Source organism: Oratosquilla oratoria, chromosome 17 (genome assembly GCF_046742065.1).
Source record: "Oratosquilla oratoria isolate Oo_2021 chromosome 17, ASM4674206v1, whole genome shotgun sequence".
NCBI lineage: Eukaryota > Metazoa > Arthropoda > Malacostraca > Stomatopoda > Squillidae > Oratosquilla > Oratosquilla oratoria.
The window spans coordinates 10,426,308-10,438,807 of NC_134793.1; the positions used below are offsets into that span (position 1 = coordinate 10,426,308).

General features: G+C 50.8%; 2 protein-coding genes across 4 annotated transcripts in view; both read right to left on the bottom strand.

Annotated features, from left to right (window-relative positions):
- Positions 1-7,376, bottom strand: part of LOC143034395 (uncharacterized) — a 9,981-nt gene extending 2,605 nt beyond the window's left edge. Inside the window, exon 1 of the mRNA XM_076200381.1 lies at positions 1-7,376. This exon is cut by the window's left edge and continues 2,605 nt beyond it. Within this exon, the coding sequence (XP_076056496.1) occupies positions 1-7,277 (7,277 nt within the window). The 5' untranslated portion in view covers positions 7,278-7,376.
- The window catches only part of LOC143034396 (uncharacterized), a 308,834-nt gene that overhangs the window by 8,817 nt on the left and 287,517 nt on the right, over positions 1-12,500 (bottom strand). For all 3 annotated transcript variants that reach the window (XM_076200383.1, XM_076200382.1, XM_076200384.1), the window contains 3 exons: positions 11,962-12,206; positions 10,377-10,716; positions 7,736-9,058 (listed from right to left, as the gene is read on the bottom strand). In XM_076200383.1, coding sequence (XP_076056498.1) covers positions 7,736-9,058; positions 10,377-10,716; positions 11,962-12,206 — 1,908 coding nt within the window. The remainder of the gene's footprint in view (positions 1-7,735; positions 9,059-10,376; positions 10,717-11,961; positions 12,207-12,500) is intronic.

Consider the following 12,500-nt stretch of genomic DNA (forward strand, 5'->3'; position numbering starts at 1 on the left):
CGTTGGCCCGTCAGAAGACAGCTGGTGGAGGAAACGGCAGTCGGGGAAAGAGCAACGGGTGTGGTGGACACTGAGGACTGCGTGGTCGGGGTGTTCGAGGAGGTGAGAGCAAGGGAAGATACTGCTGGTGACGAGGAGGAGAGCCTGGTGAAGATGGGCGGTGAGGTCATCTCTCGCCAGGGTTCCGGGGACTTGTCCTTGTCGAAGCGGGTGAGAAACATGAGCGTCGTCGGGGATACGGAGGCGGAGTGGACGAGCCCCTTCTCTTCTTCGACGGGCGAGTTGTGCGGGGTTTCGGACTCTTTGATGCTATAGAACCGGGATTCCTCGAAGGATTTCTGCTTCAGGATGCGTTGTAGGATCTTGGTGTTCTCTTTCATGAGAGTCTGTAGGGCCGCTTCGCTGTTCCTCCTCTTCTGCAGTCTCCTCTTTTCGTAGACTTCGTGAACTTTTCTTCGTTCAAGCTCTTTAACACCTTTGCTCTTGACGTCATCTGATCCTGACTTTTTCTTGCTCTCTTCCTTCGTCTGTCCTTCATGTTTCCTAACCCTCTCCATCCTCTCCTTCTCCTCTTTCCTCTTCTTTTCCTCCGTCTCGTCTTCCTCTTCCTCCTCCTCTTCCGTCTCCAGAAGCTCGCGCGACCCGGAGAGTTTCGCCAGCAGGAGGGACGCCGAGAAGACCGCTGCCGCAGCAGCGTCCCTGAAGTGGATCTGCCCTTGGCTGGTGGTCGATGGCGAGATCACTCCGAAGGGCTTCGGGTCCTCAGTCAGGGGAGACGTGAGGGGCGTGACAAAAGACTCCTGTCCCTGGTCAGAGGCGATCTTGCTCTCCGTTGAGGAGATCAAGGGTGGACTCGTGGTCAACGGAGGCGTTCCGAAGAACTCCTGGGACGGGCCTTGCGAAGACCTTTGTGAGGGAGGGAGGAGTGGGCTGGTGGCTAACGGGGAGGCGTAGGCAGACGCCTGAGTTACCGGAGATGTTCTGGTAGAGAAGAAGGAAGTTACTACTGGTGAGACGGGCCGCGTCGTCGGCAAGGGCTCGCTCGACAAGTGGAAGAACTGCGAACAAAACCCGAAGGCGGTGGACGTCTTCGCGTGTTCTACTAGAGGCTCCTCGGAGGAGGGTTTTTCTTCGAGATGTAAGTCTTCAGGAGTCTCCTTCTTAAGCAAGTTTTCGAGGACGTTAGGGGAATCTGAGGATGGATCTGAAGTAAACAAAATGGGGGAATATTCCTGAACGTGTTTGTCTCCTTCCTCAACGAAGGTCTTCCTTGGAGTGGGCAAGGAAGCTGGGGAGTGTGAGGGTGAGGGAGGAAAACAATAGAAGGACGCAAAGGGCGAGTGATTAGCTTCGTGGGATGACGTCACATTGGCGTAAGATTGTACCGGTTCTTTCTGTAACGGTTCTTTTGTGGGTGACAAGACTTCGGCTGTAGATAACACCACTTCGATAGTGGATCGAGGCTCATCGGGAGTGTATGCTGGTGCTCTCGAAGACAATGGTGGTGGTGACGATGGAAGTAGTGGAGATTCGGGGGTAGATGTTGGCAACCTGGTGGTTGTATATAGCAAGACGTCGTCAAGGGGAAAAGATGACGAGGCCTTAGTGTTGGCAGCAAATGACGGAAACTCTGACACAGATGATTGTGCTTTGTGAGACCTTAGCGGTAAGTCACGCACAGACTCGAAGCCATTACGAACAGTAAAAGTTAACACACTAGTGGTTACAGCTAAGAGTGTTTCGCTAGAAGTATTTGGTGCATCACAGGTACTTAATGGTAGTTTACTAGTAGTAAATGGTGCCTCACTTATAGTAAATGGTGCATCACTAATGGTAATTGGTGAATCCCTAGTATTAAATGGTGCATCTCTAGTAGTAAGTGGTAGTTCAACGGCTGCAGATGGTGCTTCACCAGTTTCAAATGAGGTCTCAGCAGCACGAAGCGAAGGTGCTCTCAAAGCAAAGGAAGAACCTTCTAAGGAGACATCGGTGACTCCAGAGGCCACTCTTTCCATTCCTAATGAAGTCTCCTTGACAGAGAACGGTACCTCTTCCTTCGTGGCAGCAGAGGCATTATCAGGAGCGAGCGAAGGTTTCTCCGAAGTGGATGACGAAGACTGGGTGGGAAGCGATGTCAGGAGGACCCGCGAAGGATCTTCGCCAAAGAAGGAGGAGGCTTGTTTCGAAGTAGTAGAACTTGTGAATGTCGAAATCACAGAAGCCGAGGTCACGGACGTCGAAGTCGTTTTCGTGGCGACTGCGTCGTTCGTTGTTCTGAACAAGTGAGACTCGGAGAACACGTCCTGCATGACCTTCGAGGGTGAGGGCGTTCCTGCAGAGACCTGCGGACGCAGGGAAGGTTGTGTGTGTTTTGGTGGCACCCATGGTGGAGGAGGATCTGGTGCTCCTATCCACTCCTCGGGCGCCCGAGAAGAAAATGCTGCAGAGGAAGAGAACCTCGTAAGACTCGCAGGCGAAAACGTGGTGGCAAAGAGCGGCTTCTCCGTTGTTGCTGAGGTCACAAAGGGGGGAGCCAAACTTGTTAGAGGATGAGAAATGTCTGTGCACGGAGATGTGGCCAGAGCTTCTGGTCTTTGACTGGAGGCGCTCAAAGAACCTTTGTCTGCTGCTGGAGGTGTTGTCGGCGACGATACGGGAAGCTCCGTCGCTGATGTGGTCGCACCTGCTGCTGTATCTATGGTCGACATTCGTGCGGTAAACGGGCTCCAAGGCTCTTTAGGCGAAGGGAGAAGGGGCACAGAAGTTGTACGACCTAGCGAAGAGAACTTCGTCTCCGGGGTCGTCGACGATGACTTCTTCGTGTGCCAAGGAGGAAGAACGTCAACTTCGTCAGAGTGCGTGTTGGAAGCCGTGGTGGCAACTCTCGACGTTGCCCCCGACAGCGACGACGGAAAGGCGAAAGATCTCGGCGTTGCGGAGGAGACTTCGGCGACACCTCCTGGGGAAGGGTCCGTCGGAGTTCTGGGGGATATGGTGATGGGCATAGGGGAGGTGGTAGACAACTGGAAGGTGGAGAGGACGGGGGAAGAAACAGAGGTGGGGAAGGAAGAGGACGTTGGTGAGATGGCGGAGACTTTGTAGAAATCGCTGGGTGTTGGAGAAAAGACGTATGCTGGAAGAGCAGTCGTGGTGGGTGAGAGGGCATGTGACAGAAGAGGTGTGCGAGTGGATGAGGTGGAGAACTCAGTGAAGGTAGTGTAGGTGGGGAAGGTGCTTGTCCACACACGTAAGGAGGTTGGAGACAATGAGGGGGAATGTGGGTGAAGAGGGCTGAGAGTTGGGGAGACCGAGTAGACAGATCGAGGTGTGTAGGAGAAAGAATAAGGTGTCTGGTGGACGGGAGAGGATGAAATGAAAGGAGAGGAGGAGGTGTCGTTGGAGGGACTACTGACAGATGCAGGAGCTATGGACGCTGGGAGTAAAGTAGGTGTCGGGAAGGTGTAGGAAAGAGGAGATGCTACCACAGGGGACGTGGAATGTGAGGCGGAGGAGACCACAGAGGTACTGAGGGTCGTCGGTGTAGTGGGGACTTCGTAGGACCAGAAGGTAGTGGTGGAGATAGGAGAAGCTACCAAGGGAGGGAAGGTTATTGGTGTGGCGAAGGTGATGGAAGTGGTAGGGATGGCGTAGGTGGAGGTGGTTGTTGAAGTGGAGCAGATCACAGCGCTGTCCAAGAAGCTGCTGATGGCAAAGGAGGGCGCGAGTGAGATGGTCCAGGTTGGGAAGGTGGAGGACAATGGAGATGCGGCGGAGGGGGACGTAACGTAAGGGGAAGAGGCGACGGAAGTGATGGAGATCGGGGAGATGGAAGAGATGGTTCTTGGTGGAAGGTAGGAGGAGGTGTTTGAGGAGATGGAAGCTATGCTGGTGGTGGTGTCAACTCCCCTGGGGAAGACGAGACTGGTAGTGGAGGGGGCGCTGATGGAAGGGGAGGCGGGAGCAGGGGTCTCTTTTTCCCATGAGAGCGGCGAGGAGAGCCAACTCGGTAAGGCGAAAGTCACCGGCTCATCGGCGTCTTTCTGAATTTCTTCTTTAGCTCTTTCGGTCCGGAAGTTTTCGTCTCCACTCTCAGGATACCTCCCAACTCGTATAATGCCCCTCAACTCAGAGCTTTTCTCGGCAGTAAGCCGTATTTCTGAGTCCTGAACTTGGTCCTTCGTGAGAACTTCCTCCTCCGTTGGTGTGATCAGTTTAGTCTCTGGAGTAGGTTCCTCGTCTTTGTCGTCCAGAATTCGAACTCTTTTCTGACTCACCGCGTTCCCCTGGTCCACCTTCTCGATCACTCTTTCGTTCCTGATGGTCTTGGACTGCTGCGTTCGTCTTTCTCTTGTTGTGGCCCTCTGCGTCTCCGACAGGAGGCTGAAGTCACAGCAGAAGCTGCCTGTGGACCAGAAGGAGAGCACAGGTGCAGCTGAAGAGGACCCAGAAACTGTTCTTGAGGCTTCTGGAATCTCTTTTCGAGCTTCTGAAGTAGTAGTGGTGGTGGTGGTTGATCCCGTGGCGAAATCTCTTGATTTCGTTGAGGTGTCGAACTCCGTAGTGAAGAGTGAAGCTTCCATATCGGCCAGCTCCCCTTCCGAAGTCGTTACTGGAGTCTTGGAGACGACGCTTGGAGTCTCAATAGGAATGGCGGTCCACTTCCCAATGGTAAAGCCTTTGCTCTTGTCTTCGGTAAAGTCGACCTGTAGAGACTTGAGGGGTCTTAGCCACGGGTAAGCGTCCAGGCTTGGGACGGGGTCTCTCTCCTTGGAAGACTTCAAGTCCGTGATAGTGACCTTCCCACATGCCTCTGTCTTAGCCTGCGTAACCTCCTCCTTGACTGAAGAAGGCCTTGTGGCTGGTGTAACACCTATTGTAGCAGGTGTTTCTGATATGGCGCTTTCCCCTGTGACCAAGTGATCTGTTGTAGAAAAGGTCGCGCTTGTAGATGCAGGCACTGCTGGTTTTCCTATTTCAGAGAGAACGTGAGCAGGAACATCATTATTACTAACTGTTGTGGTAGCAATACATGTAGGGACTAGAGTTGTAGTATCGGCTGTGGTAACTGCAGTGGTTGTAGCACAGGTTGTAAAGACTCCAGAGGTTGTTGAAACACTTGAAGAAGCAGTAACGGTGGTTGTGGCGTACGTTATTGCGCTGGTTGTGGTGGTTGTTGTGGGGCACGGAAAAACTGGGACTGTTGAAGATGCAACCACGGAAATAGTGCTTGTTGTAATTGATGTGCTAGAAGGCGTTGCAACATCGACGAAGACCTGCCTGGGGGAGGTCCCTACCTTACAGGCGAGATCGGTGGCGGCGCTGGTGGCAGCGGTGTGAATGGTACGATTGAAGAGTGTCCTACCAAACTCTCCTCCTGCGTCCGGGGCCACGGAAGGCATTATCCCTCCGGAGGACACAGAAGGAGCTGTGGCTACTTCCGGAGTTGAGGTAAAATCGTGGCCAGGTCCGGGCCCCTTCGGCAGTGCTTCCGGGAACTCTGGGTGATGTCCGGGGAGGGTCGAAGGCAGTGCAGAGAGGGAAACTGTCCATTCGTTACTCGTTGGTTTCTCAACAAGAGAGGTAGCGACAACTTCGCTCTTTTGAGAGTCCATGAACAAGGGAGACCTGACGTCACTCATGTCGACTGAAGGGGTTGGTGTGACGTCACTACTTAACGTGTCGACTAACGAGGTAGGTATAACGTCACTTCTTAACGTGTCGACTAACAAGGGGTGTGTGACGTTACTCAACGTGTCGACTGACGATGTAGGTATGACGTCACTCCTTATCGTGTCGACTGACAAGGGGTGTGTGACGTCATTCCTTAACGTGTCGACTAACGAGGTAGGCATGACGTCACTCAACTTGTCGACTAACAAGGGGTGTGTGACGTCATTCCTTAACGTGTCGGTGGACGAGGTAGGTATGAGGTCACTCTTTGATGTGTCTACTGACGATGTAAGTGTGATGTCACTCCTTAACGTGCCGACTAACGAGGTGTGTGTGACGTTATGACTTAAACTGTCGACTAACGAGGTAGGTATGGCGTCACTTCTTAACGTGTCGACTAACGAGGTGTGTGTGACGTCACTCCTTAACGTATCGACTAACGAAGTGGGTGTAACATCTCTTTCGGAGTCACCTACTAACAACGCTAAAGCCAAGTTGCTGCTGACGTCACTTTGTGTGGTGTCAACTAACGATGTTGGTAGGGCTTCCGTCCTAACGCTACCGGCTATTAACGCAGGTGTCGTTCTGATACCAGTTGAATCTACTAGTGATGTTTGTATGATACCACCCCCTACAGTGTCGACTAATGATGTTGGTTGTACTTCAACCTCAGTACTGGATATTGATGTTGGTACCAACTCGTTCTCTGAAGTGCCAACTGACGAAGTGGTTGGTACGCTACTCTTCACGGTATCAACCAACGAATTCGACATCACATCATCGACTAACTGGGGCTCTCTCGTAGGAGCACTTGTCGTGTCGATGGCTGAGGTCGATGTTGAATCGACATAGGAGATCGACCTTGCGCCCGCTTCTTTCGGTGACGGCAGTGTCGACAGGTCGATCAGTAAACTGGGTTTGATCTCGTGTAGTTCCTCATTTACATTTTCTTTCATCACTGAGGTTGTAAGGTGAGGTGTCTGCTGAAGTGACTCTTGAGGTGGTTCTGAATTGGGATCTGAAACTTTTTTATTCTTTGCCGGTTCCCCACTTGGGGTCGAATCCGATCCTTCTAACCTCGACGTTACTTTTTGGGTTTCTAGGTTCACAAGTACAGATCCTTCTAGTTCCTTTCCCTTTAGTTCGGTCGCGGACACATCTAAGTCGCCCTTATCTTCAGGAACGCCCTGACCTAACCCGCCTTCTAGTTTCTCGTTCATTTCGTTTTTCTGTTCTTTGGACAAGGGCAGACGTCCCGCCGCCTCTCCCTTCTCCCGAAGTTTTGATATCTCTTCGGCGGGCGTCTGCTCTTGCAAGGCCTCCGGTGCGCGACAGTTTTGGTCCCGCGAGAGCGCGGCGTGGAAGATTTGGCGGGGAAGGACCCCCGGAATGTCATGGCTTGGACGGGTCGTGGTCCCCGTCTGGGTAGTCTCCTGGTTACCTAGGTCCCCCTCTTTTCCTCCCCCACCCTTCTCCCCAACAATCTCTAATATAACACTCTCTTTCCCGACCCCGACTTCAACAACCTTTTCCGGCAAGTTCCTCACCTCCTTCTCTACCTCCTTCTCCCTGACCACCCAGGCTTGCTTCTCCGGCTTCTCCAACATCCCCTTCTCGATTATCACCCCTCGTTCTCTCTCATCGTTCTCCCTCTTTTCCTCCTCCTCCTCCCCCTCCTCCTCCTCCTCCGGGAGGACCTGGCTAGCTTTATCTCCTTCGTCTGCAGACACACGGGGTTGGCACGTTGCGGTTTTTGTTCTTATTGACGATGATTCTATGACTGATGCGACTACATGCGTTGATGTGACTAGGGATGACGTGGCAATGGGCGAGCTAACCGTGTGTGATGTCCCTACAGATGATGATGATGATGTGCTAGTGGGTGATGTACCTGTGGTTGATGTGGTGGCAAGAGGTGACGCACTCAGAGCTGCTGATGTGCTGATGACTGACGTGCTTATGGGTGATGTGCTTATCATGATCGACGCGACCAAAGGTGATGTGCCGTGGATTGCCTCGCCCTCGGTTGACGGCGAAGTGACCGAGGAAAGAGCGAGTGACCTACCATAGGGTTCGAGGAGGAGCTCGGCAGCGTCTACTGGAGGAGGCGAGGCGTTGGCTGCTGAAGGCTCTGGGGATACTGACGGAGACTGCGACGAAGGCGGTCCAGTCGGCTTCCTGGCTTCTGGCGGAGGAGAAGGAAGTGCAAGGGCGTCGTCCTCCTGCTCCTTGGTCGTGTCCTTGGGCGACGACCAGTCGGCTCCTGGCGAAGGAGAAGACGTCCTTGGACGGTGCTCTGGGGACGTCTCGGCAGAGCTGCTGGCCGTCGGAGACGACGACGCAATATCCTCCTCTTGCTCCTGGAGGAGGTGCGCGGCGGACCTGGCGAAGGGGATCTCGGGAAAAGATTCTTGAGAACAGGAAAGCAGCGACCGCGACAAGAAGTCGTTGATCTCTGCGATGGGCGGAGACAAGGAGGTCAGCGGTGGGGACACGGACAGAGAGCTGGTTGCGACGGGCGCCGGGGACGTGGAGGAAGAGGACTTCATTGGCGGTGGTGAAGGTGGTGGAGTGCCGGAGGACGGGGCAGGAGGAGGAGGAGGAGACTTCGATTGCGTGATTGAAGAGGCTGAGGCGGAATCTGAGGAGACTGAAGGAAGAGGGGCCAGAGAATCTCCTACTGCGTCAGGAGCGGCCGAGGCAGAAGGAGGCGACGCGGGCGGAGGGGCAGGAGTCACAGAGGCACCTATGATTTCTATACACACTTTTCCCCTGTCTTCTATCACTGTTTCCATTTTCTCTTCTTTCATTTCCTGTTCCTTTCTCTCCTCTACTTCCATCTCTTCCTTTTCTCTTCTCTCCACTAGACTCTCCTTAGTTCTTTCATCCTCCTCCTCCTCCTCCTCCTCCGCCTCCACTTGCTCCTTCTCCTCCTTCTTTGTCTCCTCCTCTGCCTCTCCTTCTTCACTCGCTTCTCTTACCTCTAAACCTTCTCCTCCAACTCTTGCAAGGTCGTTCTCGATCCTGCTCTCAGCCACGCTCTCCAACTTTGGTGAGTGGGAAGATGGGCGTGCGATGACTAATCCTCTGTCCTCCTCTTCTTCCTCCTCTTCTTCTTTCCCTTTCTCTCTCTCTTGCTCTTCTTTGCCTCTTTTTTCCTTTGCCTTCAGAGGCTCAATCACCTTCTTTCTCGCCTTCCCTTCATTCTCTCCTTCTTCGACCCCAACGTCATTTTTACTCTTCTTTTTCTTCTTCTTTGTCGGTGTCTTCTCGTCGAGGTCATCCTCGAGCTCGCTTACTTTGTCCTCCTCCACCTCGTCCTCGTCGTCTTCGTCACAGAGCTCCGTCGACGTGCTGTCACTTTCGTCTTCCTTGCCTTCTTCGGGTCCTGAAACAGAAGTGGAGGATGATATCAGAACCTGTTAGATACAAAGTATATGATCGACGACCTCCTGGTCTCGCTTACATACGGTGCAATCATGACCTAAAACAACAGAAAGTCAATCATCATTTAGCCTCACTTAGAGTGTCTTCATTTAGCTTCACCCAGGATTCCTCCGCAGTCAGAATATAGCTTCGCACAAGACCATTTTGTGTTTAGCTTCGTACTTAACCATAAACAACTTAGCCTCGCATAGGGCCTTATGGCGGGACACAAGCCACTTGGAATGTAACATGACACGAGATCAGCGTTTAGCCTTGCACAGGGCCACAAAATTTAGCCTCGCACAGGACCACCCAAATTTTAGCCTCGTAGAAGACCGGCCAAAATTTAGCATCACACAGGCCCACCCAAAATCTAGCCTCGTGTAGCACCACCCAAAATTTAGCCTCGCACATGACCACTCAACGTTTAGCCTCGTACAGGGTCGTCCAAAATTTAGCCTCGCACAGGATCACCAAAAACTTATTTGTCGCCCACCAATTGTATAAACAACAGTACAAGTGGTTTGGTATTCGATGAATAAGTTTATTAATTAAATCTAAAAGTGTCATACATAATCAGGTTTAGTAGATTGGCACCTTACAACTTCATTGTGTGTGTATATATATATATATATATATATATATATATATATATATATATGTATGTATATATGTATGTATGTATGTATGTATGTATATATGTATATATGTATGTATGTATATATGTATATATATGTGTGTATGTATATATATATGTATATATGTATGTATGTATGTATGTATGTATATATGTATGTATGTATATATGTATGTATATATGTATACATACGTATGTATATATGTATATATATATGTATGTATATATGTATATATATATGTATGTATATATGCATATGTATATATGTATATATATGTATGTATATATATATGTATGTATATATGCATATGTATATATGTATGTATATATATATATGTGTGTGTATATATATATATATATATATATATATGTGTGTGTGTGTGTGTGTGTGTGTGAAAAGGACACGCCAGGAAATGCGTAAATGGAGCAGACACATTTGGCCTATTCAGTTAGACTGATAGGTAAGGGAACAGTCAGTGCTGGGAATCGGAGAGACATGCGGGACTCGAACCTGGGACCAGGAAGATGCGAGACCAGTACACTTCCGCTTGCGTATGTACAGAGAGAGGGCGAGAAAGAGAAAATCAGAGAAAGAGGAAAAGAAAGAGAGGGGTGAGAGAGAGATAGACTGAGACTGCCTTACCCTGATCGCCCTGTGTTATGGGCTCAAGTAGCTTCACGCCGCAGGGGAGGGAAGATCTCCTGTCCTTGCGAGCGTCCTTCCAGTGCAGGGTCTCTACCCGAGGGGGCAATCGAGGTGCGACCAGTCTCGGGGGCGTGGTCGTCCTCGAAGCTCCGCCCCCCACCGCCGCCGCCGCCACCCCCGCAGGTCGTCCAGCCTCGGTGCCTTTCCCACTTTCAGGAATTCCACGTGCGCGGGCGGGTGTCTGCGTGAGGGGCGCCGTCTGTTGTTGCTTCTGTTGTTGTTGTTGGTTGAAAGTGTTGGAGCGAGTTCCCGTCGAATCGCTAAGTTTCCGTTCGGCCTGTAGGGAAAAGGGGGCAAGGTTAACGAATTTGTGCTAGAGGTGGTCGTGGACAAAGTTAGCAAAGGGTGAAGATGGTCAAGCGTAGCTTCCTCACTTATCTTAATCAATGTCATCGTTGGTACCGAGACTGAACAATATATATTCTCTCTCTTTCTCTCGCTCTCTCAGGGGTTACGTTAATCCTCCAATACATTGCACACAACTGACCACACTGTTTAAATGAAGTGCACCCTAAACACTCGATGGGTGCCTATTGGTTCACTGTAGGAGGAGGAGGAGATTTTTCGTCCCAGTCGACATTGATCGTCTTAAGACGAAGGAACCAAAGCTGAGGCTCCTCCTCCTCCTCCTCCTCCTCCTCCTCCTCCTCCTCCTCCTCCTCCTCCTCCTCCTCCTCCTCCTCCTCAGGCACCTCCACCGTTGTAAGAACTTAATCATATTTGTGAGGGGATGCCTACATGTTTGCTTAGATGAAAGCCGTAGTTGGGGGTAACTGGGAGGGCGTAAAGAAAACGACCAATTCACTAATGGTTTTAGTTACATTTAAAACCTGAAGGAGGAAGAGGAGGTGGTGGAAATTATTTTCAACGATGACGAAGGGAGAGGGCGATGGGGGGGGGGGAAGAAGTCTTGTTCATATCGATGCATAGGTTCCTTTATCACGACTATTTGCCATCACAGCCACTTCCTCCTCGTCTTCTTCCTCCTCCTCTTCCTCTTCTTCTTCTACCTCTTCTTCATATACCTCCTTTTCCTCCTCCTCTTCCTCGTCCTCCCCACCCTACGGACCGGAGTCACATGGTATTCTTTTGAGATTAGAGAATCTTCACGAAAAAAATGTGATCTGTTTTAACCTCTGCCAACTAGTCCTCTTTGCACCTACAGGTACTTCATTCATTACCTCCAGGACTCCATCTCTTCGGCGCGGATAGAAGCGCCGGTTATATTAACATCGAGGAAGTGCATAAACTCCTCTTCCTCCTATTCCTCTTTCTCCTCCTCCTCACGCTCATATTCACCCCACCCTCCCTTCCCCCTCTTACTCCATCTTCCTCGTCTTCTTCTCTTCCTCCCCTCCCCCTCTTGTCCTCTCTTCCTCCACCTCCTTTTCCTCGTCCTTCTCCTCCTCATCATCATCACTCCCTCTTCCTCCTCCCTCTCCTCCCCACGCTCATATTCACCCTCATCTCCGCCTCGCCCTCTTCCTCCTGATCCTCTTCCTCCTCTTCTTCCCTGACTCACCTTCTTCTTGACGGTGGGTATCATACCCTGAGTGACGACCCTCTTCGTCTTGGAAGTCAGCGCTTTCTTCCCCATCAGGAGATGGTTCATCGTCAGCGAGGCTGACCTCTGGCTCTTGGGTCGCCCTCCGGGGTCGTCCTGTTGTCCAGCTACTCCTCCTCCTCCTCCAGGTCCTCCTCCTCCTCCTCCAGCTCTTCTCGCTCCAGTTTGAATTGTGGCACCAACACCTGCACGAATTTGCGAGGCTGAGAAAGAAATGAACAGATAAATGAATAAATGAATGAACAAACGTATAGATAAATAGATAAAGAAATCGATAAATAGATAATTAATAAATACAGCGTGAATTTGCGAGGCTTGGGAAACAATGAATGAATGAATGAATGAGTAAATAGATAAATAAGATGACAAGCACAGACACCTATTTGAGGGATTTGAAAATAAATGAATACATATATAAACGAATGAGTGAATAAGTGAATAAATGAATAGATATATGTATAGAGGACTAAGTATATATATATATATATATATATATA